The sequence below is a fragment of the Saimiri boliviensis genome, chromosome 13, assembly GCF_048565385.1.
Source record: "Saimiri boliviensis isolate mSaiBol1 chromosome 13, mSaiBol1.pri, whole genome shotgun sequence".
NCBI classification, from domain to species: domain Eukaryota; kingdom Metazoa; phylum Chordata; class Mammalia; order Primates; family Cebidae; genus Saimiri; species Saimiri boliviensis.
The window spans coordinates 101,512,580-101,525,173 of record NC_133461.1 but is presented as its reverse complement, the minus strand read 5'-3'; the positions used below and the strand labels follow the sequence as shown (position 1 = coordinate 101,525,173).

Genomic DNA, 12,594 nt, shown 5'->3' with positions numbered 1-12,594 from the left:
ATCTAAATCCTCTTAAGATTCTTTTGTGCTGCGTACTGTTCTGTTTTATGTGTATAAACTCATTTAATCATCAAAATAACAGTAAGACAGGTTTTATTGTTACACTCATTTTGTAGAGGGGAGCCAGGCACAAAGAGATGATCACAAGACTGATAAACGACTAAGATTCAAACCATGCAGCCTAGCACCTGAGACTGTGCTCTTACCTACCGTCTCATGACAAAGTTATCAATAAAAGAAAAATTAAAAATATAAAATATATTACTAGTAATAATTTATTTTTGACTAAAGGCTTCTTGGAGAGTCCAGTATCTCAAACAATTTAGCTTACCAGTACTGTTAATTACCAGTAATTATTACCAGTACTAACAATTTTGTGGCTGCTGGCTCACGCCTGTAATCTCAACACTCTGGGAAGCAGAGGCAGGTGATCGATTGAGGTCAGGAGTTCAAAACCAGCCTGGCCAACATGGCAAAACCACTTCTCCTAAAAATACAAAAATGAGCCAGACATGGTGGCACGCACCTGTAGTCCCAGCTACTCAATAGGCTGAGGCAGGAGAATCCCCTGAACCGGGGAGGCAGAGGATGCAGTGAGCTGAGATCACGCCACTGCACTCTAACCTGACAGAGTGAGACTCTGTCTCAAAAAAAAAAAAAATAAATAAATAAATAAAAAGATTTTGGCTTGTTTGTTTTTAGATGCCACTGGAAATTAACAAGATTAGAGTACAAGGAAGAGCAGAAAACCACCTAATCCAGCTTTGTTACTTCATTGCTAAACATACAGGAACCCAGGGGAGTACTCATCCCCAGTTCCCCAGTGACATACACGAGTTTGTGCTGGAGCTTAGATAAAAACCCAAGGTCCTCTGACCTATATTTATTATATGGTTGGGTATCATCGATTCAGTTATAAAAAGCCTACCAATGATTCTGCAGAGTGTTTAAATTTTTTATTTTAAAAATTCTACCAAGTAAATAAATCCATGACTGCTAGAAGTACATCTCGATCATCCTGCCTTTTAACAGTTCTCATCCCCTTTCAAAACCTAAGAACAATAACATTTATGTTCCTTCAGTCAAACAATACTCAACTACTGTGTGCCAGGCATTGTTCTAGACAGAGCAGTTTCATGCCTTCATAAGGTACAAAGATAAATCAGTCCTGCACTAAGCTTGTAGTAGCTAACAGTAGAGACGTGGGGTGCAAAATATGATTATCTACGTACAAAGTGCTATAAAGGAAGATTTAAAAAATAGGTATTTCCAAAAGAGAGAATTAAGCAAAAAGGTTAAAGGCATGACTTGAAGGATGAGCAGGATCTGGGTAAGAGAACTGTGGGAGGACTGTCAGGCATCTCAAGGTGGAAGCAGCAAAAAACAAAAACTCAAAAGTGAGACAGCATAGAATGCCTTTGAAGAACACTATCTGTTTAGCTGGATCATCAGCCACAGCAGCAAATAGACTGAATGAAGGAGAGGCCACATTGGACAAAGGTCATACATTCTAGACTGACATGTTTGAACTTAACTCCCAATCCAGTGGACAGTGATCCACTGTAGATTTATGAGAAAAATGACAAAACTGGACTGCATTTAAGATTAACTCAGAAGCAAAACATAGGATGAAGAAGCAGAGAATAATTTAGGAAGTTACTGCAATCCAGATGAGAAAGAGTGCAAACCCAAACAGAGGTGAAAGCAGGTATGCAAAGAAGATTAAGGCATTACAGAGTAAAAATGGTATGCCCTGGCAGCTAACTGCATGTAGATGGGAGAAAGACAGACAATACGGAGAAAATCAAGAAACATTATTAACAGAAAACAGGCGAGTAAAAGGTTGACCTACATGTAACCTGTTTAAGAGATCTGTGTAAACAAGGGGGGAAAATGTGTTAATAATCTTTACTTCAGAAAAGCAGAGCTTCCCTTAGTAAAACAAACAAGACTCTAATAGGCAAACTCTAATATGCAAAAATACCCAAATTAAAGTGATGTCATTGAAAATTGGATCTTTATACTTAATACATTTGTATAGCAATAACGTAGCTATTAGAACAAGTACATATTTTTACTAAGATAAATTTTAACTAAAAAAAAAAATATGTATATATACATACACACACACACACACACACACACACACACACACCAAGTATCAGCATTTTAGGATGTTAAAAATATGCTTATGTTAAAATAATATTTAACAACCTCAAAAGAAAATTACTTAATGAATCAGTAGAAAAATGCAGCTACTAAGTATCAGCAAAGGGAAACTGTAACTGATTTATCTGCTAACTTTACATGGCCAATAGGTTCTTGAAAACTTCGACTTAGCTTTCTGCTCAGCATCTTTTGTTACTTTCTGCTCAGCATCTTTAGTATTGATAAAAAAGAGATTTTGTTTTAAGTTGCTTTCTCTGCTTAAAGTCGCAGAACCTACTGACAACATTAAGCGAGGACTTACTGTGTATCACAAGTTATTTGCTTCAGTTAAATGATGTTCAGTTTGAAATACCAATTTCTTCTGATTAAATAAAAGTCATGTGGTCTTTCTGCCTAATGTTTAACAAGCAAACTATGAGCTCCTTGTGGGCAGAGTTTATGTTCTAGACAAGTATCCTCAGTGCTCAGCATTTAGGGGACCTTTCCTAAGGGAGCAAATGGAATTCAACCAAAGAACAGTTTCCAAGTATACAGCACTTTCAAAACTTGGTGAGTATTACGCAACAGCACAGAACTAATGATCCAATACTGGAGTGTCTACTATTCAACAGGTAATGGAGTTACAACATGAGTAATACACAACTCCTCCCTTGAAGTTAGGACTTACTTCTCTAAACAAGTCAAACACTGCTGACTTCACCAGAAAACCTTGATTTATACTATTTGTATGACCATCAGTCAGTCTCTTTTGTTACTGGTTTCTCGTCTAAGAAACAGATGAGGATCCAACAGAAAAGGAACATGAGAGCTCTGCAAAATATGACAAATCTAGCATATGCCAGTTGGCTTCCCACAGGATTCACCACACTCTAAAACAGACACTTCATTAAGAATGACACCGACACAGGCAAAGGAAAGCATTCGGCTGGCTAAACGCAAAGCCATCTCCTACCACCCACCACCTGAAAAAAAAAAAAATCTCCAAAACAAACAGTACTCTACTGACAGGTCAGAAATATGAGGACAACATAATCCAGGGAAAAAAGGTTTGCGAATTTTCACCAAACAAATTTTTAAAACTCAAAAAGTACATGTTTAAATTTATCTGAGTGTTGTTTGGAAAATTCCTACTGTAATTCAAGACACAGAATACTATTAAAGCTCAAATTTTAACACTTCTGAGCAATGAAATATTGCAACTACTTTGTGAGAAATGCCTCTGTTGCCTAAGACCATCTCAAATAAATGCACAACCTTGAAGTTTCAAAACTCAGATAAACTTCTGGAACACATCAGTCAACAAATTTGGGGAGAAAATTAGACATAAGTACTTCAATTGATCAAACACAGTTTCTACCTGCACCAAGAATAGAAGCTTTCTAGAAGACAAGCGATATATGCATAGCAATTACTGTCTTATCCACCTAAATACCAGAAAGACAACAAAATGAATAATCTGAGCTACCATCTCTTCACAGAATATGCCAATCAGCATTGTATTCCCACAGCCAGGCAAAGTCAAAAGAAGTTAAAAATCTTCCCATAAAAATAAAAGATGCTGCTAAGAATGTTTCTGAGCCAAATGTTGATGGCACCTATTTCAATTTACTTATCTAAAAACAATGTACAAACACAAAAATGCATCACCATTTATTTCTACGTGGAATTTATATAACAAAAAAACCCTTACATGGAGCTCAGAGCTTTCATGTGATGATTCTGTATGTCTAATAATCTATCGTTCCTTTCATGTAAATTCAGAGTAAAAAATAATAAAAACAAGGCATAAATTACAAAAGAAACTTAACGCCGTATTTCAGAGAGGTAACTTATAAAACTGTTCTTACATTTCTTGGACAATAAACACAAAATCATCTTGAATTTTTAGTAGTCTCGGCTTCAAGGAAATCCCTCAGAAAAGATTTCTGAAAAAATTATATATCCAAATTTTGCATTATTAAATGCTTTCTTACCTTCGGCTACATCATCATCTACGGCTCCTTTCACCTGAGAAAAACACCACTGAATATCATTCCCTCCTCCAGCTCCTGGAAAGAGAAAACATACCAATTAAAACTGAGTTCTGCTCACGTTGACTCTCGTAAACAATCCACGGTTGGCATGATCATGATACTAACAGCTTAGTTTTGCCCACACATACAACCACCACCAAGAGCACCAGTTTGGAAACAGGTTAGTCCCCAGAGTTGGTATTGTACTAAAAAGAAAAAAAGATTCCAGGTATGAAATATTTAAAGGCATATGTTGTATGGTCATTATACATCTGTTCACAAGGCTTCCCTTCCTCTCAAATATCGTAAAAGCCTTACACTCAGGCAAGACCTACCAGAAAAAAGTAAATACCAAGAGTTAAAAAGTTTTCTTTTTAAGTGTACAGAAAGCCTGCAGAAGAGTTAATAAGGTTAAACTACCATGAAACATAGAACGGAGAGAAAACTTCGGGAACATTACTGCCTGGTTGAGGAGTAATGATTCATATGAACCCTATCACCAAAGTGCACACACAGCAAACACTACACCCATTTCTTTGCATTCATTACCAGCAAATCACTGGCTCCAGACAGAGAGGAAAAGAAACCAAAATGAATGCTGCTGAAGAGACTGTCAAAGGAAGCCTGTTCTGCCTCCCTTCACCTCATCCCTCGACTCCAAAGGATCTGGCAAATAATTCATTTTGCTAGTATGTCATCTCGTGCAAAAGAATTTTAATCTAATTTCATCATTCAACAAGGCCAGCAACTTGTTTTATGGCAAACCGTAAGTCAACCCGACATGTTAACTTTTTCAAAAGGTTTAATGCTCTAAATAATGAATGCAGCACGGAAAACTGGTCTCATCTCGGAATGTTGCTATTTCATGTGCAAGTACTGAGGACGAAATGGTGAAAACGTCCTGAGGCTCTGGGGAGAAAGACACTGATCTAAATCTGGAACCCATTCTACTACGTGACGGAAAAGATTTAGCAACACCAACATGTACAAAAAGAATTCTCAAGGCAGTTAGATTACTTCTCTCTCCCCTGTCACCCCTATTCCTTGCTAAATTTATTTCCAAACTGGTTTTCTCTCTACATCCTTTCCCCTCCTCTCCAAAGCTTCTACCTAAATCTCTCTCCTCCTTGCTATTTATATCTCCGAACTCCGCAACTATTTTAACTAACTCTACCAAACCCTTCTGGGAAAAGGACATCTGCAAAAAAGCTAACATGTTAAACGGAAAAGTTGAAATTATGTTTTTCATGCAACTTGCTGTACATGAAAGGCCTTGCACTCCTTGGTGGTAAGAGGAAAAAAAATGGAAAGGAAATGGTTTGAAAAAAAAAAAATTTAGGCTTCCAATCTCAAAAATATTGGCATCCACAGTGGGGGAAAAAAAGACACCTATGCCCCCAGCTGCATTTTAACTTGTAAGGCGCTCTTCCTTCTCAGTGCAAAATAATGTGTCTATACACCCAAGAAGGCTTCCAGCGGGGGGAAAAATAGAAATTAAATGAAGACCTGCAGAAGAAAATAAAAATAAAGACGGGGGGCGAGGTGGGAGAGGATCCACCCGGCTCGCGAGCGAGAGAGACAAATCTGCACGCGCCCCCACCCCGCCCCACCCACGCCTCACCCCAAGCTCGCCGGCACACCCCACCCCCACCCCCGCCACGGCGCCAGCCCCGTTCTCCAAGCCCAGTGGCTCTCACCGCGACCACTCGCCTCCCCGGAGCCCTCCCCGCCTCCACCCCACCCCCCTGGACCCCACTCCCTAAAACCCGAGGGGCGCCCTTTGGCTCCGCGCGAGGCGCCGGCGGTCGCTAGGGGGTGATGGAGGGAGGAAGAAGGAAACGGTGCCTTGTCAGGGGGCCAGGGGGATTTCTCCTTTACCTGCCATGTTGCGCTGCAAATGGTGACCCTGCGGGGTTCCTCGGGGTCTCCGCTTCCTGAACTCACCCCCCTCACCTGGGGATGGGGGGGTAGAGAGGGCGGATGGCGGCGGATGGCACCTGCGGGGGGAGGGGACGGGGGCTGGGGGAAAAGGAAAGAGGGGCGGGCAGAGCAGCCGGCAGGATGCTAGATTTCTCTCTAGGGCTTCCCCGCTCGTGCTCTTTCTCCGGCAGCGGCGGCGGCGGCTACGACAGCGACGGCGGCGGCGGCAGCGGCAGAGGCAGGCGACTCCACTTTCAAAATGGCGCCGGCTGGCCTGGCCAGTGACGTCACCGAGGGGGCGGAGCCGCCGGGCTGGGGCGGAGAGCGGAGGGGGAGGGGCGGGGGAGCGGCGGGGCGGGCTCCTGGCCACGCCCCCTTCCTGCTGCGTTCTTGCCCCGCCCTCGGCGTCCTGGCCGCGCAGCCTGCGCCGCGCCCGCGTCTCGCGGTGGCGCCCCCTCCGCCAGCTCCTCCTGCGCCAGGCCGCGGCCGTCTGCGCCTCGCGGTGTCCCAGCCCCTCGCGCTAGCGCCAGGGCTCCGGGGCGGGCTCAGCTGTGCAGTTCACGTGCTCTTCTGCACGGATTCTTGGGGTCCTGTGCCTTTTTTGAAAATATTCGTATGGCTACTTAGGAAAGTGTCGCTTTGCGTCGGCCCTGAGGCCACCAAGGAAGGGACAGCCGTGCAGACTCGCTGCTCAGCCGGGATGAAAGTTCACGGGGTTCAGAGGGACGCGCTTGGGCTGGTTCCATTGGGGTGCATTAAATTACCTTCGCGTGGGCCCCAGGAACCAGAGCGGGAATCCTGGGCGCTGCGGCCACTAAGGGTGGTTTCTCACAGAAACCTGAATTTGCGATGAGAAGGGTATGGCCCAAGAAGTAGCTTGGGTCTCTCCAGCTAAATAAACATGGTGGAATCCGTGCTTAAGAGCTGGGCTCAGGGCGGGGCGCAGTGGCTCAGGCCTGTAGTGCCAGCACTTTGGACGGCCGAGGCTGGAGGATCGCTTGAGGCCAGGAGTTCCAAGTTCAGCCTGGAGAAAATAGGGAGACCCATCTCTACAAAAAAAAAAAAAAAAAAAATTTTTTTAATTAGCCAGGTATGATGGCGTGCCTACAGTTTCAGCTACCAGGAGGCTGCGATGGGAGAATTGCTTGAGCCCAGCAGGTCAAGGCTGCAGTGAGCTGTCAGCCTGGGAGATAGAATGCGTTCCTGTCAAATCTAAAACAAAACAAAACAAAAAAAGAGAGCTGGGCTCTGAAGCCAGGCTGCCTAATGTGATTCCAAGGCTCAGCAGATGAAGATGACAGCCCTACCTGATAGGATTGTTGGCGAGATGAAATGACTTAATTTGAGCACATGATAAATGTTAGTTGCCGTTATTATTAGATTTGTATTGAAAGCATCGTCAGTAAGGTTAAGAGGTAGAAGGAAAAAAATGAACGGGAAATGCCAGTCATCAGCTAAGAGGGGATGTGCACTTCGGCTGAAAGATGCTCTAATGATGCAGTTGCTATATACGGCACACTTTACATATCTCATTCCATCTCCACAATACTCCTAGGAGATAGATATGCACGTTTTACACATGAAAACCACCTGCAAAAGCATCCAGAATTTGGCCTAAGGCTGAATGGAGTGATAAAGGCGTTTGGAGACCAAGAAGGGGGAGTTTAAGGCATTTATACATCCCCTCCACCATCGCCACTTTTTTTTTTTTTTTTTGAGACGGAGCCTCACTCTGTCGCCCAGGCTGGAGTGCAGTGGCGCCATCTCAGTTCACTGCAACCTATGCCTCCCAGGTTCAAGGGATTCTCATGCCTCAGCCTCCCGACTACAGGCACATGCCACCATACCCAGCTAATTTTTTGTATTTTTAGTAGATACGGGGTTTCACCGTGTTAGCCAGGATGGTCTCATCTCCTGACCTCGTGATTCGCCCGCCTCAGCCTCCCAAAGTGCTGGGATTACAGGCATGAGCCACTGTGCCTGGCCCCCACCATCTCCACTTTCTACCATATTCTTGATTTCTAAAGCAGTGGAACTGTAACACAATACCTGAAATTCCTCCAAAGGTTCAACTGCACTACTGCATGATCATTCCTCCATTTCTGCATGAAATGAATTAACCAATGAATGAACCGAATGAATTAACCAAAACCAAAAATCCACCCTTTATCTGTCATCTTTTGGCTACCTGTATAACAGGTAGCAAAACTTTAATGCACTGTATGATGTATTTTCTTCAATTTGGGTATTTTCATAAATGTGTTTCTCTAGATATGCCGTCAGTTATTTTCCTTTTTGTTTGCTCAACCATTCTTTGGTGGTTCTATCCTAGACTCTCCAGGGAGAGCTCTCCATCCTAACCAGAACCCAGAAAGAGGAGAGAGAGAGAGAGAGAGAGAGAGACAGAAAGACAGACGGAAAAAAAGAATATAGACTTTACACATCCTGAAAATGATTTGGTTTACATAAACGATTTGTTCTTAGAAGCCCATAAAGCTTGCCTAGAAACTGGTATAATTATAACAAAAATTCATATAGCACCGACTACGTGCCAGGTGCTGTTTTAAGAACATTATTTGGAGCCTCGAGGTATTGCATGCCTGTGGAATGGGCTGACGTGGCTCTGATAATCAAGAGCCAGTGTGCCCTAGCACCCTGGTGTAAGTGACCTGGCTCTTTTTGGGCCATGGGCAGCGTTGTCAGAGGACCATAAGCCACCTCCCTTTCATCAGAATGGCCCTTAGGAAGAGGAGCCACAACACCCGCTAGCTCAGTCAAAGGCTGCTCTTGTCCATCTTACTGCCTATCTTCCTCTTCAACAAAAATTCTTTTTTTTTCTATTAAAGAGAGTCTTGGTCTTGGCCAGATGTGGTGTAATCTTAGCACTTTGGGAGGCCGAGGCGGGCAGATCATGAGGTCTGGAGATCAACACCAACCTGGCTAACACGGTCAAACCCCATCTCTACTAAAAACACAAAAAATTACCTGGGCATGGTGGCACATGCCTGTAGTTCCAGCCACTTGGGAGGCTGAGGCAGAAGAATTGCTTGAACCCGGGAGGCAGAGGTTGCAGTGAGTGGAGATCACACCATTGCACTCCAGCCTAGGCAACAGAGCAAGACTCCATCTCAAAAGAAAAAAAAAAAAGACAGAGTCTTGTTCTGTCACCTAGGATGGAATGCAATGGCATGATCATAGCTCACTGCAGCCTCAAACTTCTGGGCTGAAGCAATCTTCCTGCCTCAGCCACCCTAGAAGCTGGGACCACAGGCGTGTGCTACCACACACGGCTCTGCTTTCCTCCCTCTTACCACTGCACTGAAATGGCCTCTGTCAAGGTCATTAACGATCTCTGTGTTACCAAATTCAATAGTCACATCTCTGTTTTTATTTTTATTTGTCTCTATTTCTCAACAGCGTTCTAAATCATCTATCAATCCCTCCTTCTTGAGACTCTATTTTGTTTCCCTTGACACTTTATTGGTCACCCCCCCAACCCACCCACCTGTCTAGCCATTCCTTGTGGTTTCTTTTGCTGGCTCCTCCTCCTAGACTACCATCTAAATATTAGAGTGGTGTCTGGGAGTAGTAGCTCACACCTGTAATCCCAACACGTTGGGAATCTGAGGTAAGAGGATCACTTGAGCCCAGGATTTTGAGACTAGCCAGGGTAACAAAAGGAGACCCTGTCTCTACTATATATGTATATAAAATTAGCTGGCGGTGGTGGCATGTGCCTGTAGTCCCAGCTACCTGTATCACCTGAGCCCAGGAGGTTGAGGCTGCAGTGAGCCATGATCATGCCACTGCACTCCAGTGTGGACAGCAGAGCAAGACCCTGGCTCTAAATAAACAAACAAACAAACAAACAAATAAATAAATATTAGGGTGATCTGTCTCCCCAGCCTCCATACTGGGGTCCCTGGTGTAACTACGCATTCTTCAAGCAACTTCATTTAGTCTCACGCATGTAAATACCGTGTCATACCATGTATATACCAGGGACTGCTAAATTTAGATCTCCAGCTGTGTTCTCACCCTGAAACTGCAGACACACACCTCTACTTACCTATGTGACATTGCCAGATGCCCATTTAGCATTTCAAACATAGTGCTTCCAGGCACAAGTCTTTTTTTTTTTTTTTTTTTTTTTTTTTTTGAGACAGAGTCTTACACTGTCACCAGGTTGGAGAGCAGTGGCATCATCTTGGCTCACTGCAACCTCCACCTCCCAGGTTCAAGTGATTCTCCTACCTCTGCCTCCCAAGTAGCTGGGACTACAAGTGTCTGCCACCACACGCAGCTAATTTTTGTATTTTTAATAGAGATGAGATTTCACCATATTGGCCAGGATGGTCTTGATCTCTTGACCTCGTGATCCACCCACCTCGGCCTCCCAAACTGCTGGGATTACAGGCGTTAGCCACTGTGCCCAACCCAGGCACAAGTCTTGATTCCATATCCCCTCCATGTCGTGGTTGATGCTGTCCCTTTCCTGAACACCACCATCCACTCACCTGCCACCCGTACCCTAACAGTCCCACATATCCTGCTATCCCCACCCCAACACTCCCACACACCCATCCTTCTTCCTTTCTCAGCCAGTAAAACTACTGCTCTTTAAAAACCAATTCCAATGTAACATCCTCCAGGAAGGCTTCTCTGACATTGTTCCCCATTTCCTACCCACGTTAAGTTGGGCTGGGCATTCTCACTCAATATTCTCGTAAAATCCAATGCACTTCTGTCATTCTAGACCACGCTCAAATTATCTAAATATTTGTCTGTTACTACACTGAGTTATTTGAGGGTAGGAGTGTGTAATTGATGGCCATACACCAGCCGCATAATTTGTGGAATTAATGCATGAATGAATAAATCTCTCTGGCTTGAAACCATATCGTGAATGTTGTCACTTACCCTTAACTCTGGAAGAAAGGTGTTTTACAGTGGTCTCGGTTATCCCGATCTACATTTGTCAGGCAACAGTTGGTTAAATATGTAAGTAGCTTATAGATAGATTCATCCCAACTACTTTCACCTGGTCCTTTGTCTCCTGAATACATACTATCCAAGAGGATCCCATTGGACACCATTCCCTAATCCACATGCTATGATACAAGTTTTCTTTAGCGTGAGCCTCTAGCCAGAACTTCCACACCTGACCACATATATGATGTACAAACTAATAGTTTCCTGCAGAACTCAGCTTAGGCACAAACAGGTGGAAAACTCCCTCTGGAGTCTCCTGGTAAGGTTCTAGGCAGTCTATCTGTCTTGGAAGTGTTCTGCTTTGGATCTGAGCTGAGAGGTACTAAAGCTACTCACAATCTCACCAGCAGGAAGAAGCCAACAGGACTTAGCCATGGGTTACTGCAAAATAGCTTTTTAAAGTACACTAAATGATTAAAGGATAAACATTTGAAAGTTACTCTTTTCCTTGATGAAGGATGTTTGGAGTCGAGATGAACACCATCCCCCCACCCCCCTTACCCCCCCTCCGCCGCCACCACACGCAAACACATAGTAAATGAGAATTGGCTCTTTTCAGCTTCTTTTCTGTTTTAGGTGATTAGATCGAGGGGTGTCCAGGAAAGTCCATGAACTCAAGGGTAAGAGGAGAGGTCCCTGATTAAAAATGATTACAGTTTAGAATTTTGGCAAACCCACCATAGCTATGCCATCTGACCTGAAGCAATTGCAAGGGCTTTACAGGGAAAGATACAAGCAGCTGTCAGTTTTTTACATACTTTTTTTTTTTTTTTTTTTTTTTTGAGATGGAGTTTCGCTCTGTTGACCAGTACAGAGGTGTAGTCTTGGCTTACTACAACCTCCGTCTTCAGGGTTCAAGTGATTCTCCTACCTCTGCCTCCCAAGTAGCTGGGATTATAGGCATGTGACAACATACCTGGCTAATTTTTGTGTTTTTAGTAGAGATGGAGTTTTGCCATGTCGGCCAGGCTAATCTTGAACATCTGGCCTCAAGTGATCCACTAGCCTCAGACTCCCTAAGTGCTAGAATTACAGCTGTGAACCACTGTATTTGACCTCCTTTTTTAATAGCTATACATTTGGCCTGGAAGTCAGTTTTCTAAAATTCTGCAGAGTCTAGACAATAAAGACAATTCGTACCATAATATTCAAAGTATAGAACGCACTATAAGAGAACTCAGATATCGTACACTATAAACACAAAAATGATAGTGAATCTACCAGGTGGATTACTACGTAATCAAACATTTGTGAAAACAGAGGACATTGCTTGTACCTTAGAAGCAGGATATGAAATATAGATACAATATGATCATAAGAATGTACAACAAACAAACACAAAATACGTACAGCTGAAAGAGACAGGAAGGAAATGCACCAAGGTGTTCTCAGTAATGTCTCCGGACAATGACACAATGGGTAATTTATTCACCTTTGACACTGGAGTTCCTCTAAAATATTTTCTAATTAACGTATATTGAAGGGAAAGAATAAACTTAAT

General features: G+C 43.4%; 1 protein-coding gene across 4 annotated transcripts in view; it reads right to left on the bottom strand.

Moving 5' to 3' along the window:
• Positions 1–6,377, bottom strand: part of PPP2R2A (protein phosphatase 2 regulatory subunit Balpha) — an 80,852-nt gene extending 74,475 nt beyond the window's left edge. The window contains exons 1-2 of one of the 4 annotated variants that reach the window (XM_003937188.4): positions 6,060–6,377; positions 4,143–4,217 (exon numbers count right to left, since the gene is read on the bottom strand). In XM_003937188.4, coding sequence (XP_003937237.1) covers positions 4,143–4,217; positions 6,060–6,066 — 82 coding nt within the window. In that variant the 5' untranslated portion in view covers positions 6,067–6,377. Of the gene's footprint in view, positions 1–4,142; positions 4,218–4,601; positions 4,802–6,059 lie in introns of those variants that run through there. The other 3 variants (XM_074384082.1, XM_074384081.1, XM_074384080.1) reach the window with 3 other exon arrangements.
• Positions 6,378–12,594: the final 6,217 nt, after the last annotated feature.